Source organism: Electrona antarctica, assembly GCF_951216825.1.
Source record: "Electrona antarctica genome assembly, chromosome: 10".
In the NCBI taxonomy this organism is placed as follows: Eukaryota; Metazoa; Chordata; class Actinopteri; order Myctophiformes; family Myctophidae; genus Electrona; species Electrona antarctica.
This window is the reverse complement of record NC_136791.1, coordinates 10,024,056-10,043,770: the sequence shown is the minus strand read 5'-3', so window position 1 is coordinate 10,043,770 and position 19,715 is coordinate 10,024,056. Positions and strand designations below refer to the sequence as shown.

Below are 19,715 nucleotides of genomic sequence, written 5' to 3'. Positions count from 1 at the left end.
TCAATATGTTGTTCCATTTAGACACTCAGTTATGGTGGGGGTCCTTGAAAAACAAATAGTGTATGTATGGTATAGAGAAATCAATAAATAGCCATTTACACACTGCAGATCCTTTTATTTGTTATTGCCTGAGGAGGTTTATGATCGGTGGGGGGGATAAATAGATTTGGTCAATCAAATGCCAAGCCTAAACATTCACATCACTTATTTAGGTTACAATTTAACAAGTTGCATCACAAAATGGCTTACAATCACAAGTCAAAAAATATATATTACAATGTTAGGCACAAATCCTTTGTTGTTCTACAAAGGGACACAACAGTATTATATTAAAAGAAGGCCAGTGGTACATTTTAAGTAACTTGAAATTAAATTTGAGTTACTGACATCAATTACATTAGTTTAACCTCCTCTACATCGTTTTAACACAATAGTGTAGAATTACATAAATAGGAAACTGTAGAAAAATAGGGAGTGCTTGTATGGAACTTCCTCTGGCAATACATCTTCAGTCATTCTATTTAGTAGTTCACCCAGAAATGTCTTTCTATCAATTACACCCCCATGAAGCCTTGAATTCATGGAGATTGTTTTTGTTGCAAAAGTCCTAAGCCAATAAATTGATGACCAAGCGTATAGTCTCCTATTGACCCAATCATCAAATTAGCGTCTTAGTAATAGGCGAGTGAATACTATCTATCCATCCATCCATCAATCCATATATACATAGCTTTTTAAGAATTTCTGCTTTTGTTCAGCCAATGGAGATTTGAGTAAACCAAGAGCAGAAGAAAGATATATAACTCATGGAATCCTAACCACGACATTGTGGCACACTGCCTATAGTTCATATTCATTTGTGGTGCACTGAATCATGAGTGTTTGGAGTGAGTGAATGCATTGGCATAGCAGCACTGATTGAATCAACAGTGGGTTACATCACCAGGAAACTGTTGGCAGAGCTCAGAAACATCACCCATCCATCAAATAAATTCACTGGAAGGAAGGTTATGAAACCTCAACTAACCCCCCTTCAATTAAGAGCACAAAGCCTTGAATTATTGTGTCCCTTGAAACTGATGGTGTGTGATCTTTTTGTTTCTCGATTTGTTGTTTTTCTGCCAATGTTTGAACAAGTACGACTGAAAGGAGATGTCACAGTATAGGACCATCAAATTAAACTATGCAGGGGTCGTATATGAGGCAAAGGGGAGGTAACGAATACAAAATAAAATGTGGAGAATGTGTGAACATACACTAAAGGTGGCCTTACACTAGCCGAATTTTTTCAATCTGAAATCTGATAGCACCACACACTACAGGATAATCGGAGCGGGGCAGAGCAAATATCAAACATTCTTGATGTTGATCGGGCCGATCGCGCTTTGAGCGGCCCCGAGCAGATCGATTGAGTCGGGCACCCCCCGAGCGTCAAAAAATGCCCGATTATCGGCTAGTGTAAGGCCACCTTATGGTTCATGCTTGTTTTTTAGCAGACCTGGAGAAACCCCTTAATCCATTTAGGACTGAGGCCAATTCTAAAAACGCTTTCTAAATCCTGACCTACGTTTTCTGAGAAACTTCAAATATGTATTACAAAAAAATACAAAAATATTGCTGTACTGTACATAGCAACAAGAACCCCAACAAGAACCTCAAAAGGGGTTCCCGTCTTGAAAAAAAGTAAAACCCAAAAGGGGTTCCCATCCTAAATGCTACAACAAGACTTAAGTGAATAATCAAGTATAGACCACAGGTCTTAAATCCTTTGACTGTAAAGCAAAACAACATCATGGTCCAAGACTGACCACAAGGTCATCCAAGGTATTTGACATCATGGAAGAACACATTTTTGCAGTAACACAAGGAACTATGTATGTGATCATAGGCATGGCAGATGGGGATGGGCTGTAATGTATGTTCCCGGGGGTTGTCATGACAACTGCATCCTCAGAGGCTATGGCTATGCCATCATGCTGAAGCAGAAGCAACATGGGAAATCCTATGCAGGCTATGGTAGATTATCAGGTCACGTCAAAATCACAACGCTCACAAAGGCGGAATGGACCAAGTCATTATCGCATTGGTTGGAAATTTAAAAAAAAAGAAAAAAAGCAGGTGATCTGTGCGTATGTAGGGGTGGGGGTTGAGATTTTAACACATGGTAGAGCTGCTAGAATATAGACAGACAATGTGGTTCTTTGTTTCTTTGGCTGATCAAACCTCAATATCATGAATGTATGATAAACTCCAGTGTATTATCAGCTTGTTTGTGCTTCACTGAACACATTGACCGATAGAAATATCAATTTACATAAACATGCATGTGTAGTTATTGTGTTACTGTACATAGTAGACATACAAATGCATAAAGTAGAAAGGCAATTGTGTTGTATTTTACAGGCACTGCACAGCAAACTTGATGTCCCTGCCCTTGAATGGTACAAAATGGCCAAGAAACCAATAGCAAGATCTTTTTAAAACATATTAAGCGTTAAAAGCAGTCGTGTTGCTGACAACCAAAGCAATACACAGCTGATATGTTATGATTGTAGCCACAGAAAACAATCTAGTTAATGGCTAAATGAATTGCAAAAGTGAGAATTCACAGTTTGATAACAGAAATGTTAAGAATGTAGAGAGATAGCATATAAAACAATTTAGATATATATATATATATATTTGTTTTTTACAGAGCCACTGAGCTTGCAGTTTGAGGGACCGGTCTTCACGTGAAACCAAGGACTCAGCCATTCTAACTCAGACAGGTAGTAAAGCATTTCATCACAGCATCCCTGTAAAGACAAAGACACATGAATAGCAACTTTAAAAAAAGATAAACGGGCAAAAGAGTTCTAATTATGCTGGCATTCGACTCTAGATACCATATATTTGCTGAAGCAAATTCAGTTTCTGTCATGCAGACACAAGTGAAGATGACACAAGTCATTTTGTCCCAAGGGCTAGGGAGAGGCTCATCATGAATAAGTAAGCGTGTTGTGGCTGGGAGGCAGCAGCACATGCCATCAATGAAGGGGGGGCTTCCTCTTTCAAGGTGCTGTGCATTGACGGACGGCGCAAGGCAAGCCATCGCTAAGTTAGTCTTGTTTAGCCAGACAACTATTCCACAAACTCTGAATGCTATATATAGAGTCTGGAACTACACCTCCCCAAATCCGAGTAATCCGTTTGTCATTTCTGTTCACAAAAATATACTTTAAAATATCTTTAGAGCTTTCTTTTTTATTTCCATGTCGGCTAAGCACTAGCAGCAAGCCATATATATGCTTGGATCATTTTTATTTACATTAGGATAAATTTGCACAACTGTAAAAGACGAAATGGAAGTGGGTTGGAGGCTCCACCGCTTTATATTTTACTCATGATAGAGCTTCCGTTGCTCCAGACTGTATGACGGAAGTATTTGAAAATTGCAAGAGGCAACAGTCTGGCAATCGCCAAGGCAACGCCAGATAGCTGCCTCTTCCATTCCTTTCACATTGTTTCCATTACCATCACCATCAGTGTGTTGCTATGCAGACTTTGCCTGCCACACTCAAAATGCAGTGGAGGAGGTGTGAACCCACTCAAGGTTAAAAAGGAGAGCCGACCGTAGCCAAACCCCGGAGGAGGGGGTTGGTCCATAAGACTGGTGACTCACACCTACATATTCACCTGATTTGTGCTTTCATAATTCATAGTACATAACACACATATCCAACCTCAGCATTCTCCTTTTTGCCATTACTTAAAATACCCAAAGATTCACTTCCGATCGTCATTTGAGGTGCGCCTTTATTTTCGCTTCCAAAACCAGTGTGAAAAATCACTAATTAGATGTCTCCAAATTCTGAAGAAATATCAGAATGACTGCTTTGTCTGCCAAGAGGATCACTTGCAGTAGGTTTAACATGGTGTGTGTTGATGACAGGTCTTAAATAGAGTTAATGGGGTAAAATACATGAAGGGATCAACTCCCCAATGAGCTGTGGTGCTGTGGCTAACTAGATATCACAGTTTGACTGAGCATGGTCAGGGATCATTTATGCTCTCATCGTTGTGAGCTTGTAGATCGGATACTTTCAGTGCGTGACACCCTCACATGGTAAAGTATAAACCAACTGTTTATGCTATTCTATTTACCTCTGTGAAATAATAACACAGATTAGTGCAAGGGGCTTAAGGCAAGAGGAAAATGCTAAACCGTTGTTGACAAAGAAACGAAAACGAAACAAAAAGGAAACGCGTGTAAAAATGTAAATGTGTAACCCACAGCGCTTTTAAAACGGTCAACAACATATGGCAAAATTGTACATTTCTCTGTATAGATTTGGACTTTGGGAGGTTAGCAGCGCAGACATTGGTCTTTGTCTGGACTCTGTTAGCATCTGGGCTGGGGGAGGGGTAATGAGGGATGTTGTGGGACGACTCTCAGCTGTCAGAATGAATTAAAGCATAGACGTACATGGGCAACTGGCGGCCCCACCCTCACTTAATGCGGCCCGCAGGTTATCAAAATACTGATATATTATTGATTTCAGCTGTTGCAATTATAAACATGCAAACACGACCCGCTTACTTCAGTCTATATATGTAGCTTGATGACTAATAAAGTTAAACATAACTTGCATTTGAAAATATATAAAAAAGGTTACTTTTCAGGATTCCAATTAAAAAATAGCCAAACATAATTCAGGATTTAAATTCAAATATAGCAAAAAATAGCAGATCTACAAGCCCAATTGAGCTTGTAGATCAGCCATTTTTGCTACGACATAAATATCAGGCAGAAATATGCAATGTGTCCTTCTGGAAATAGTGTGGAAATATTGTGGCCCTCTCCATCTTCAAAGTTGCCCAGCCCTGAATTAAAGAGTCACTCGAATGCACAAGGCACTCACTACAGGGGGGCCAGGGGGCATTAGACCTCTCACTAGATGAGAGATAACCCTGTTCACAGCTGGACTTGTCAAAATAACATCACCCCTCTCGCCTCATATAGAGGGGTAGCTCACTCAGGTGCCGGGGACATATGGCTTGATTTAGACGGACGGAAAAGCAACATTTTGAGGACTTTTTTTTACTTTTCAAATGATTACAATCAATTTTCTTAAATGCCAATATGGGAATCATAAAAACCTGACCCTCAGTCCCCTTCAAGATTCATAAAAGAATTGTGTGCTCCAGTGCCTCTGAACGTTTGTGAATATGTGTGACAGAATTTGAAAAAGACAAAAAAATGTTTTACTCTTCCCATTACCTATACATATAATAATAATAATTAGACCTAATTGAAGCTGTGTGGGGAATTGTGTTTTCATCTTCACCTAGCTGATTGCTGCCCAAGTGGTAAGACAAGCAGTTAGGGCTAGGGTTGAGTGTCATGCTCAGAGACACCTCATCACATTGCTGGGGCCAGGAATCAAACCTGGAAACTTCTGTTTCCCAAGTGGCCTCTATACCATTCAGCTATGGCCCCTCTCCTCCTCCATATATAGATTAGATTACCGGTACACGTATTGTATGTCTTCAGAGAGGAAAAACCTTCCCAGCGCACATAAGGTGAACATTACGTAAGCCAAAACACTCGGATAAGGTTTGACTATACAGTGCCATTTACGCTCAGAATGTTATTTTGACTTTTTGTTGCATCCAAACAAATGGCCCTCTAAGGCTAAAGCACTGAGGGTGTGAAGCAACATGCTGCCATTTGGGTGACCAGGGATGGCCAGTGACGTCTGTCTATTCCTAGCAGGGGATTACGACCATGTGTTGAAGACAAACAGCACGGCGCTTTGCAGTAAATACAAACATGTTTTCCTTCAAGGACTGCCTCGACGTATAATTTCCCACGTTACATTTGTGGGCATGTGACTGACAAGTGTCACTTATTTACGTATGGCATTTGGATTCACAGTAGTGGCAGTGGCAAACATGGTGTCATGGTCACTGGGCTCAAACACTAATGCTGCTGCTGTGCGGTCTTACCTGGCGAATGGAATGTATGAGATGCTATACCTGGAAAGGAACAAAGAAAGAAGTCAGTGCTTGTGTCCATTTCCTATTCTCACAATATTCAAATTTAGTATCGGACCAAACTAGACAAGATCTAAATAGATAAAATGCACTAAAAATACAATTGTACAACATTGAAAGACCAATGTAGTCATAATAAAGGCTTTCTCAGTGTGCTTTCTCTGAATAGAATACATAAGCCATGACCAAAACACAGGCCATATACAAATCATGAAGAATGCTTAAAGTTTTGTTTAGGTACATGGCTTTAGCTTGCCCAAAACAGTAACATTACCCTTGAAAAGGTAGATACTGTTAGGTCTTAATATGTAACATCTGTCTCTCTCTCTAACAAAGGCATTTTGATGATTAACAGAAAAAGCGTAAACATGTTCTTTATTGAGGCAACATCAACAAAATGTAAAGGATTAAAGTCATTAACCCCAGCATCGTTGACAGACGTGCACCAGAGGATTAAATCATCAACATCCACAGTCAACAACAAGGCTAATGTGTTCAGCCTGGCTCTTTTAACATTTAACACAAGCCTGGGTTTGTATCTCATTATTGACTTGCACAATTTTCATCTGAAGTTTTGGATTTGCTTTTTGGACTTAACTAACTAAATAAACTATAGAACATTCTAAACTTTAGAATGTTCTAGTTTATTTAGCATCGTCCTTTTTTTTAACCCTTTAGAATCTAAAGGGTTAAAAAAAAGGACGATGCTCAAGCTGTGAACAGTGCATCAGAAACAAGAACATATGGGATGGACAATTTGATAAACACCGGATCACCTCATTAAACCCATTTTAAATTATGAACTGAACTACAGGGATAACCGAGGATTCTAAATTGGTTTGCACTTAAACACTAAATGTAATAAAACACATTGTGTTTATTAGTCTTGTGTTGACTGTGATTACAACCACGGGTATAGCCAAAACGACGATGCCAAATCAATCCCTTCAAGCATTCCAGATATTTGAAACATGTGAGGCATGTAGTACAATAAATGAATAATTAACTGCGTATGGCTGCCCTCTCATTCAACCATCACACAGCGCAGGCTCTGCTCTTCTACTCGGTAGATGTGGGAATAAACAGGCAGTGTGGTAATAATTACAAGGCTGAGGTAATGGAAGGTCCTGGATACCGCACTGTGTGTAGGTTTTGGCAAGTTACAGCCGTAATGTTCCATATCACAAACGATAAATACGAATGATGAACATAATTATATATTATATGTTGTATATCGTTTGGTATCCAGGTTTAACAGAGACGGGAGTGTCTGTATGAAAATGCACCGTGTCCTTGACTAGGCTTGAATAGTGCAATTGTGGTTGCCAAGGTGATGCTTCATACTCTCACAGTACAGGCAGAGTCAGAGTCAGAGAGTACACCATGTACATTCTGGCAGCAAAGTTAAGGCCAATCATGTCTTGTCCAATGACGCAGGTTTCCGCTGCCCAGAGAGACCATCCATTATGTTCCACTTGAGCTGCTGGAGGTAGGTGTTCTCATACAGAAAGTCTTTGTTGCCGCTGTGCAAATATGCTCACATTAACAAATACACTCACTGACACGCCAAGACACATCACCGGCTGGACGCTTTATTTGCTGCCGTGCTGCAAGTCGACCCCACTAACCCTACAAGGTGTCAATCAAAAATACGGTCGTGGTACCAGTATCCAGCACTAGTTGGCAAGGCAACAATCCACAAATGACAGGAAATGATGTCCACCCTGACATGCCTTTTTCTCCCAAGCAATAAAGTGAAAGGTGACGCAGCTCATCCTCATCACAAGTTCACTCCACTTACTAAACACAGGTACCTAAACCAAAACGTCAAATCATTAGGAAATCCTAAGCCAATCAAATTTCTAATGCCACCAAATACTCATTTCCAATTATAGTACCAGTAAGATGCCCTGAGGCGAGAAGCAACCTCGCCCTAAGGGCAAGGTCGCGTGCACGCATCCGCCTGGGTGACGGCAGACTGCTGGGCGAGCGCTGGCGCTTTGGCATTGGGGGTCAGATCAACATATGGAATGAATTCTGTACTGGCCATATATGGAACATGCCTTGAGTGTACAGGGTTTGATGAGGTCAGATCAACATATGGATTGTCAGAACAGGAAGGACGGGTGGGGAAGGATCAACATATGGGATGTCAGAACAGGTCAGCTCCATATATTGAGATCTAAGGGTTTGACGTCAGATGTAGAGTTGCTGGCCGGCTCCATATATGCAGATCTAGGTGATGATCCAGTCTTCTCCATGTATGGTTATCCAGGGTTAGATGAGGTCAGTGTTGTGATCTTCATAAATGGAGATGGCCATATATGGTGGTGTGACGTGTCACGAGCGTGACCATATATGGAGGTGTGATGTGACGAGGCGTGACAATATATGGAGGCATGGCCAACCAACCAACTGACGGACGGGAGATGCAGGTTTTCATGGTAAATGCGACCTAGAGTCACAATAATGATAAACTCTATGGCACTTCATACTGTAGTTCCTTACTGATAAGTCTAACTAATTAATAAGCTATCAACAACATACCGTTAGAATATTCAAAACATTCAAAGGCAGTGGTGTCATGCTCGTACAACGCAGTACCACGCCGTGGTACCAGTAATTTATTGATGTGCACGCGCAGGGACGGAATGAAACGGTGCATGTGCGTGCACGCTAGAACGCGTCCCCCTAGATTCAAGGACGCACAAAGTACCCAGTGGTCTAGGTTTACTGGCGCCCCCTGCCCCTATTTTCACACCGTGTCAAGTACCGTGCCTATACTACTTTGCATAACAGGACAGCTTTAACTGTTTATACCCGAGTGCACGGTAAGCATGCACACTTACAGCAGTAGGCTATGGCTCCAGTAGGCTACTGCTGCTGTGTGGTGTTCTGCACACAAGAAGAATGCCTCCTCCAGAACAGATTAATTCGTCCAAAGCAAACTTTTTAATTTGCTAGTGTGCAGTAAAGATGTTTGTCTGACTATTTTAAGTCTACTTTTATGTTTGTCTAAAACTCCCACACACTATAACAATAACAATAGGCTTAGGCTATCAGCTGTTCTGCGATGCGCACATGCACGTGCGCCTGCACGTGGCATCATTAAAACACTGTGGTACCAGTAAAAAAAACACCATGACACCACTGTTCAAAGGTAGCTTTTACTCGCCAGACATAGCATGTCTGGGGAGTACAGTTCAAGTTTAACCATTTACAGGATTTAGGCCAAGCATGTGCCCAGGGCAGAAAATCAAGATTAGTTTATAATTAGCCAAATTATCTCAAGTCATTGACACATAATACAAGCTGAGGCAGCTGGACTAAAGATCGTTACAGTTTCCTGTGAATGCATCTTGATTTGAATTGTCTGGTATCATTGACAAAATAATTGTTAGGCAACTGTGCTACGGTGCAAACATTGCTGAGGGTGGGTAGGTAACACTTACCATGTCATTGCCAAGAACTGCAGAATACAGAAGATGAGAGCCAACAACTTTTTGTCCCACTGTGCAAAGAAATACAAAGCAGATGTGATGTGAAAATCTTTGCAGCAACCCAATGCCAATACATATAGAGGTGCTCCGATCGATCGGCCACAACGCTTTTCACTCCAAATAACTTGATCAGTAATTTACCCGATCTGGAGAAACATGTTTTATACCAGTTAAGATATATAGTATAATATCACTTTGCATCTTTGTGACAGGCCTAAACATTCTTCCCTTCCTCCCCACACACACACAAAGGAACAGTTTTGACATTTAATAATTTGGGAAATATCCCCTTACGCACAAGATCGGTATCGGCTGATCATGAGCACCCCTAGATACTGTACATACATAGTCCAACCTATTTCAGTCCATTTATTTACTTACCCAAAATGCTGCACAGAGTGTCAAGGCAAGGCAGAGCTGGAGGGTGACAAAAAAAAGTAAATATCTGGCAAGCTTGCACAACAATATGAAACTCACAAGATGAAAAATAATAATGACATTTTTATAGCGCTTTTCCAAGTGCTCAAAGTGCTTTACAATGGTTCATTCATTCATACATTGGGAGGTGAAGCGGCGAACAGTCAACGCCAGCGTCCTCACTTCCCACATTCACACACCAATGGTGTCAAGCTCACACCGACCAACACATTGGAGGCAATGTAGGGTTCAGTGTCTTGAACCAAGGACACTTCGACATGTGTACAGGAGGAGCCGGGATTCGAGCCCCCCAACCCATGGACGACCTGCTCTATTGGACGACCTGCTCTACCTCCTGAGCCATAGCCGCCCTAAAAATGTAGTGTAATACCTTTGTTATATGTGAACTGCAGAAAACACCCGACCAAAAAGGCATTAATTGCCTCCACAAAAAACGGAAAATGTCCCCCCCCCCCCCCCCAAAAAAAAGACACCAGGTTCAAAGTGGGTAATACCACAAGGATTCCAAATCTTATAATTGGGTATGCACACTCAAAGGTTAGCCAGCCGCAGGCCTCCGGCTAAGGAGTAAGTCAATACAGATGACAATAAACTGGAGCCTCGCTTAATCCAGGGCTTAAGACAAATGGAACACAGAAAGATTCCATGTTGCGTCTGCTCCCACATGACATGACTGTCATGGATAGAGTAAGAAGCAATGCAGGAGGTAAACACTCAATCAAAATGTTGGGTATTGCTTTTGACACGAGCTATTTGGTGAGAGCAGGAGTGGACCTGGTGAGACGTAGGAGGGGCCCGGACAGGAGGCAACCCACAGAGCCTAGTCCCTCCACATGCCAGAATTGTACCTCTCAGTCCCGGCATAGTAGTTCCGGAGTGGTTCCAACGGATTGTGCTGCCCTGTCTTTCCCTAGTGGGTCTGATCGAGGGTAGCTACTGGGACGTAAGTCGGGACTTGATCACCCCGGCTGGGTCACCCGAGTGAGGGGTATGATGTTCGCGAGACCCGAAACCCCAATCACCTTGGGATACATCACTGAGGATACGTCCCAGTTGCATCCATGCAATGTATTTTCGTTCTGAGGGTATTGCTTTTGACACGAGCTAGCTATGAGTGGCTGGTTCCCTTCCCCGACACATAACATATATACCAGACCAGCAAGTGTGTCACCACCAAAGCCTCACACCTTTTTGGGGGCATGCTCCCCATTGTAACCCAATGCTATTTAAAACAAAAAAAGAGCTTGCCTTACCGTATATCATTTGACAGCTTTATTTTTTCCGATAACATTCTATTATTCTGTGTACTGTCACACAGAGATAGATAAATAGATTAGATACCTCGATTAGATTAAATAAATCCGGAGGAACAGATGTCAACAAAACGTGCGTCATGCGGACGTAATCTGACGTGACGTCAGCAGGTCGGAAAAGATACGCTGGCATTAAAAACATCTTGCGTTATTAACAAAAACTCATCATAGACAATGGCATGGTCCCTAACAGTGCCACAAAGCAGTCCGTTAATCTTGTCCTCAGCACTGACAGATTCAGTTCCCTACTGACAAATACTAAATAGTACTAAAAGTGGTTATTTGGATCAGAATCATATATCATCACTTATTTTGGTGCTGCAGCAAATGTTTTAAGGGAGCTACATAGCACCTGTCTTAAACATGCTACATAGCACCTGTCTTAAACGTGCTACATAGCACCTGTCTTAAACGTGCTACATAGCACCGTTGTCTAATTCTGCTAAATCGGGAACCATTAAAAAGGTGCCAAAACTAAACAAGAACCACACATGGGTTTTGAATGGCGGCGGTGCTATATAGCACCTCAACCATCCCAAATAACTGCTGAAGAACCCTGTAAGAATGTTGTCACATTGTTTATTTTGTTAACCCTACAGCTACAGAGGACGATTTACAGAGATCTTAACAGTAACAAAAATGGAAGAAAAATAATGTATTTACCAGCATAACAATGGTGGCTATCAGTCTTGTTGGTTCAAACATGCGCTTTAACTGTTTGAATGGTCCCATCAGGAAGCAGGTGCTTGAAATGTAACAAAGAAAAGTTATTAGTTACACATAAAACATGTAGAAATGTAAAACACATCCGCAGCAGTAAGTTTAACCCATTTAGACAAATGCCTTCTAAATCCTGACAGTTTTCTGAAAAACCCATGTTTCTATGTCATTCGTTCTCAGCAAAGATTTGAGTTAAAAATGTGGCCCAAAACATTTGGGCCACATTTTCACGATTTTTCAAAAATAGCAGACCTACAAGCTCGTAGCGCGGCACTCGGTGCTTCGCTATGAGCTTGTAGATCTGCTATTTTTCAACAGCTAAAGTACAACATAATGCTTAAAACACCAAAAGGGGTTCCTGTGTTACTTTTAACAGTATTCCGTTACGTTACATTACTGCAATTAAAAAGGCTAATTCAAATTAGCCTTTTTAGGGGCATGGTAGATCACAGGCCATGCCCCTAAAAAATATAATCTAAATATAAAGAACTGCCACTTGATTTAAGGTGACTTCAAAAGGGCCTCTCAGCTCAAACCCATGTTGTGGATTAAATAATCTTCCAAAGATGAAGGATTGACAAAGTTTTATTGAAAGATCATGATCATAACAGAACAGACTGGTGTGCTAGACCAGTCCTCTCTCCATAACCCTCGCAAGAGCCAAATGGCACCCCTGGACTCAAGCCTTTTCCAACCCCCTTCTCAGACCATCCTTATAGTCCACTCTCAGAGATCCTATACTAAATGGTCATATAAGGATATATTCTAAAGATGAGAGCGACAAAACAAATAGTTACACAAGTACACATTCGTTGACATAGTGATAGTGAACATGAAGAAGTCAGGTCAGCTGTTAGATTGACAGCTGCAGTCACATTGATGCTGTGAAAAGTGTCTCAACTGAGATTGACAAATATAAATACATTATATTTGGCAATCTATGGTCTTGAAGGTGACCTATTGAATATGGTAGATTACAATGATGATTACGCAGTGTCCACAGACTGCAAAGCATGGGTCACTGATTTTTGTGTAACACGCACGACAGTGTTGTTGCTTGCATCATTTCACATCTCGGTTGACAGTATAATATAGAGCTCATTCATTCAGGAAACGCAAATGCGTTTTCCTTTGTGGCAACAGAAAAAAACAGGGAAATATAGGTCTTAAATGTAACGCCATTGTTTTGGGAAAAGGTAACTAAATAACTGATTACTCTAATTGCAAAATAATCCGTTACTCCCTTAACCAAAAAAGTATCCTGTTACAGTAACGCCGTTATTTGTAACGCCGTTACCCCCAACACTGGTCGGTCGTAGTACACAGTAATAATCATGAGTACTCGTCGATGACACATTCTAAACCACGATCAACAACTCCACTACAGTTTCTTAATACCCAGGTTGCAGAATCGCAGGTATGACGTCAGCAACGGAGTAAAAAACAAAGGCTATCTCCATCTAGCCATAAAGTGCTGAGCAGGGCTGACTGTTCAGAGTGTCATACATTACAGCGTGGTGTGCAGACAGAGTGCTGGGTGAGGGCTGTCAAGTGCTCAGGGCGAAAGACACAGTAATGATATGGACTCTCACACGGCAGATTACTGATTTGGCTGTGGGAGTGTGGGCCATTACATCAGTGCGTCTAACCATCACTGACTGACGCTGTGAGGAAGTTAGACGTCAAAATAGGGTGACCCATGATGAGCCGGTCAGAGTAATCCACATTTGGTTCAACATCTCCAGAAAGTGAACGCCTACGGTCCTATATCTACAGTATACCCCAGTAGGAAGCAGGCCAAACTTCATAAAAACTCTATAAAACAATGAACTTGCACAAAATGCTTCATATATTTTCGATGTCTTGTCAGGCAGAAACCTTATTATTTCATCTTGTCATGCTTTTTCAAAAAATGTATGGCCCGTTTAATCTTTTGTCGCGCATCTAGAACCTCACAACATGCCACAATGCATTGAATTGTGAGCTTGTAGAAAATATTTCTTTGTAGAAACTATTTCATTCTGTGTGTTTTGTGTTTGACTCATGTCTCTGATACAGCCTTCCACTGAGACTGGCACAGTGGTGAAACTATCTGGCTTTGTATAATGATCTTCTCATTCTAAGTCACTGACGTGCTCAGTCTTTTTAAAACACAACACTGTTATGTATTTGAAGCAGTAACCAGGGGTTTGGAAACCCAAGGTGACCCAGTTTCAGTCATTGTCTTGTGTGTCTGTCAACATATTACTGGTAGATCTATGACACTTGAGACAAAAAAAGACTGCCCCCTGCTGGAAACAATACCACCGTCAATGAACAGTCAACAATGGAAAACACTATGTGGTTTGTCACAGCATCTGAGGTCCAAAGTAGATGGTACTATCTAGTGTCTACGTTTATAGTCAAATGCAAGCTGCTAATGTCATGAGATAATGAGAATTGTCTGAAGTTGCTTAAGAATAAACATGCTATAGAAAAACACAACTATACACAATAGACGCAAAGTAGTATCTAAAAACTAAAACAAATATTAAAATAAATAAATAACAGATGTCTGTACAGTACACTGTATAGGATGTGAAACCTCCCAATTACAGGAGGATCCTAAGGTTACTGTCTACTCTGTCTATGAATGGCACACTTCCAAGGAACTACAAATACTTGTCAATTTCAGCTTCCCACAGCATACTTTAAAATCACACCCGTGTGAACTGAGTGGTGCAACTCCATGTGGGGGCCCCCGGAACTTCCAGACCCACAGGAACGCACCCAGGGTGCCAGCCCGGTTCCGGCGAGCCGCCCCGTGGCCGAAACGGTCGAGAAATGACAGAGTTACTGTGTGGGGGAATTAGCATTTAGCAGATCTCTCTCTCTCTCTCTCTCTACAGCGCCAATACCTTGATTGATGTCTGACCCTAAATTTGGGCAAGGTTTCAGCCCGATCTGAATGATTCACTATCATTATAAACGTATACTGTAAGTATGTGGGGGGAAAATAGTTGAAGTAATTCCTTGGCCTCCTGGTGGTCTGCTCAAAAATGTGGTTAAGATTAGCCACCACAGACAGACAGACAGTATATATATATACTGTCAGTATACAGTATATGTATTCCCCAAAATAAAGTGTACATGTCCTATTGTCATAATATCAGCAGCACTGAATTTGTCCTTTGTCCTAATATTTATTTGAATATCATGATAATGTCCCACACAGGATGGAAATGTAGTATCTATGTATTATGTACTATGCAATGTCTGCTTCAGGTAGCAGTCTTACCTGGATAGTGCTGCGAGGTTCCCGATAGTGTAGAAGACAGCAAAGAGCTTAATACCGGCTTTGGGCAAGAACAGTAAGGCTGAACCCTGGTAAAACAGAAAATAAAGTCATGTCATATTGTCATTACATTCCAACCAGATGCACTTTCTTAAAGTTTCTAGACATTTGATTATGACAGTGATAATGACAGAACATGGGCTCCCCCTGGTGCCAAAGCTCTGTAAAGCCATTTCCTGGATACCATTTAAACTGGACCACTTCACCACTTTTCAGCCTATCTTCATATAATAGGTTCTCACAGTAATAATCATGATAAAATGGCACGATTTTTTTCTACTCAGTCTGTGTCTCATAGGAGGGCTGTGGGCAGTTTAGAAACCGTCCTCCAGTGACATCACCATTAGGCAGATTCTTTTACAAAAATGTTTAGATTTTCATTATCGTGAGAACGATGGCTTCCATTTTCGCATTGCAACTTTTCAGGACTAGAAAGCCTGCAGTTTCTATTAGCTTGTATTCCCCATCGATGATGTCACTGGAGGACGGTTTCTGAACTGCCCTCCTATGAGACAGACAGAGTAGAAAAAAATTGCAACATTCTTTCATGATTATTAGTGAGGACCTATTATATGAAGATAGGTTGAGAAGTGGTGAAGTGGTCCTTTAACTCTAATTTACAGAACAATCAGGGGGTAAACTATTGACATCACCTTGGATATGGCAGATGAGATTGACAGCCAGTGTTGTTTTCCTCGACTAAAACTAAGACAAAAAATGCTCGTCGACTACCTTTTTTTCACTGACAAAAACGAATGGAAACTAAATGAAAACTAAGCTACGATGACTAAAACTAAGACTAAATGTATACAGACAATTTCGTCGTCGACTAAAATGTTTAGGAAGGGTCTAGTGGACAAGAGATCCAGTAGAAGTAATTTTACACTTGGTTGCATGCTGAAAAGCTATTTTCAGCAAGTGTAAAAACACTCATTACGACGGCATCAAGGCCCGCCAAAATACATTTTAGTACTGTAGATTTAGTCGACTAAAATCTGTAGATTTAGTCGACTAAAATATTATGACATTTAGTCGACTAAAACTAGACATTCCAGGTGACTAAAATGTGACTAAAACTAAATGAAGTTTCAGTCCAAAGACTATGACTTAACTAAAATAGAAACTTGCTGCCAAAAACAACACTGTTGACAGCACTGTCAGCATAAAAAAGGCTTCAACGCCCTCCCAAGCACTTAAAGGGTTAGGTAGTTCCACACTGGGTTGAGTATTTCCTACAGATTTAAGTCCAAAGATCTGAACTAACCCTTTAAGCCCTAGTAGGGCTAGGGAAGCCGGCATATGGGGTTTGAATGTGAATTATCAGCCTGCAGTGGCTTCTGTGGCTTCTGCTTCTTCTGTTATCAGTGGAATAGGGCCAACTGTCCAACTGTCTTACTCTTATGTGGCCGACTACCCATTTGTGTCGAATGTTAGCACCAGAGGTTTTTGCCAATTTTAGCTAATTGATTGAATTTACATTATTCTCCAAATAGATTTATATTCATAAACATAGCATTTGGCTGTTATGGGACAAATTAAGAGGCAGTGGAAAAACATGTATGGGTTTGACCTAAACCTAATACATATATATATATATATATATATATATATATATATATATATATATCTTTTCAAGCGATAAAGAGGATCCATTTGAAAAGCATGTTGGCAAAGTGACTGCTGTGTGTGGCAAAGTATAAAAGCTTTAGAAAGAACCAAGACTCACTAATATTGAGCACAGGATGCCTCCAGCAAAGCATATGACAAACCATTTCACCCTCGTGCTGTAGCTCAGTGTGGTAGAATCAAGGACCTGGTGAGAGAACAATGAGAGGATGTCACACTGACCCACAGAAATACCCCCACCAATGAGAGGATGTCACAATGACCCACAGAAATACCCCCACCAAATAACAGACGGGGACTTCCTATTGATGACGTGTACCACTGCCAAGGGGTGGACATTCACACATTATTTTTTCTCACACACACACACACACACACACACACACACACACACACACACACACACACACACACACACACACACACACACACACACACACACACACACACACACACACACACACACACACACACACACACACACACACACACACACACACACACACACACACACACACACACACACACACACACACACACACACACACGATGGCAGTATAATATTCTAATTAACAACCTGAAAGGTTAGGTTTGCCATTTGTGACTGTTGACACTACTGTTGATTTGCATGCACTGTAATGTTTGATGTTTTATTTTGCGGTGATTGGCCTGGGCCATGGCTCAGTGGTCCAGGCTGGCAGTGTGCCGGGGGGTTCGACTCCCGATCCCGACAGCCTTTACTGAATGTCTTTCCCCCATCTCTCTCCCCATTTCCTGTCAGCCTACTGTCTGTCCCTCCATAAAATATATAAAATAAAGGCAAAAGCCACAAAAAAAAAAAAACATTTATTTTGCGGTGATTCACGATATGTGAGCTGTACGTTTTTAAATGTGGACCCCCCCCCCAAAGAAGATTTGCGGTCCATTATTACTTTAGGCTTTAGGGCACAGGTCTGATTGGGATCCAAAAAAACAAATCCTATACTGTATAACCATGATAACTCTAAGATGTAAATAAATAAAATAGACGAATAGCAGGTGAATATGAAACCAACCGGAGGACATTAGATATGCAGACAGTGGCTAACAGATGAAAGGTTTCATAGAAGGAATAGAGCTCATTCCCTAAAGCTGCTCACTTCTAATATCTAGCATATTCTTTTTGGTATGCTGCACACAAACAAGGGACTAAATTCATTTAGCTCCTATGCCACCAAAATGTGGAACGCCCTACCAACAGTCATTAAGACATTCGAATCCCTTGACTCCTTCAAAACTGCTCTCAAAGGGCACCTACGGACGGCTGCAATTCGAAACTGGCCCCCGTGAAATCTGAACCCCCCACCCACCCCCGTTTTGATTGATTGATTGAAGAATTTATTAACAGTTTGCAGAATTACAGTACATTTCAAGCACAAACTCAATACAAAGGCTGTTAACTGTGAGTGGACGACCCAATTAAGCATTACACTTGTTTCCAACAGGGTCCACCATGTTCAAATCATCAAAACATTTAGAGACGTACAAATAGACACTTCTATAGACAGAACAGGAATTCACTGTATGTATGTAATGTTTCTTTTCCCTTTTTACCTCCTATGATGATTTCCTTTTGACTATATAGTTGTGTATATTCGTACGTCTCTAAATGTTTTGATGAATTGAAAATGGTGGGCCCTATTGTAAACAAGTGTAATACTTTATGGTGTCGTCCACTCACTGTTAACAGTTTTTGTATTGAGTTGTACTTGAAATGTACTGTAATTCTGCAAACTGTTAATAAATCAATCAATCAAAACACATTTATAGTAGTGATATTCAGATGAACTCATTACAAGCATGAGTCAATATCTTACCTCGTTTCCTCCTTCTCATGAAAGCATGTAAAAAGTGGCAACACACAGAAATTGAAGTGAAATTGATTGATTAGCCTAACTATTGATAAGTTACAGCGATTAGAAAGAACTCATAGAGAGTGGAGAACTCATGACATGCCTTCTGACAACTCAGTTAATTTGCGTGAACATACAAAGGTCAAAGAACGTATAATAGCAAAGCTCATGACATGATCGTGCTGATCAAGTTAAGTCGCATGGACATATACTTTCTTGACGTGTCTGCACAAAAATACATACTTTTTTTGTTTGAATAAAAAGAACAAAGTTAGTTTAACGACCAAATAAACTGACAATTACACATTTGACGCTATGCAAACGGAATTCAACCTTAGCAATGTGTAGCCAAACTTCTCCAGACTCTGAGCTCACTTTATGTAGCTTTGCTGGACCGTTAAAGTTAGTTTATGATGCTAACTGTTGACATAGCAGAGCTAGCATTACATTACCTGTGCTGTCAGACCCAACTCTTCGTTCTCCTCCTGGCCGCTTAACACACGACGAAGCTTGTCCATCGTTAAAAACTAACTGCCTTTATACCTATTAATTCTTATTTAATTATATCGATTGATCTAATTCACCAAAAATATAAAGTAAACCGTGACTGCGAGCATAGTGTGCTCGCATAGCCACAACAAGCACTGCACAACATTCGCTTCCTCCTGGCTTCCGGGGGTGTTGTTGAACTGTGAGTGTCGCTAACTGTACAGAGATCCGTTTCGCTGTGTCTCGCTGGCTGTGCCTCGTCATCGGCGAGGAAGTTGCGAGACCGACCGCAGATCAGCGGTAGCCGAGCAGCGCCCCGAAAATCGCCGATCTACAAGCTCACAACGCGACGCGTCCGCGCCGCCGC

General features: G+C 41.1%; 1 protein-coding gene across 1 annotated transcript; it reads right to left on the bottom strand.

The window, feature by feature from the left end:
- Positions 1 to 94: 94 nt before the first annotated feature.
- Positions 95 to 19,589, bottom strand: sft2d1 (SFT2 domain containing 1). The gene is made up of 8 exons (XM_079512618.1): positions 19,312 to 19,589; positions 17,068 to 17,154; positions 15,285 to 15,370; positions 11,951 to 12,032; positions 9,918 to 9,953; positions 9,489 to 9,547; positions 5,989 to 6,018; positions 95 to 2,795 (listed from the first exon to the last, which is right to left on the bottom strand). The coding sequence occupies exons 1-8, from the start codon at positions 19,375 to 19,377 to the stop codon at positions 2,756 to 2,758; spliced, it is 486 nt and encodes a 161-aa protein (XP_079368744.1). The 5' UTR covers positions 19,378 to 19,589; the 3' UTR covers positions 95 to 2,755.
- Between the last annotated feature and the right edge of the window lie 126 nt (positions 19,590 to 19,715).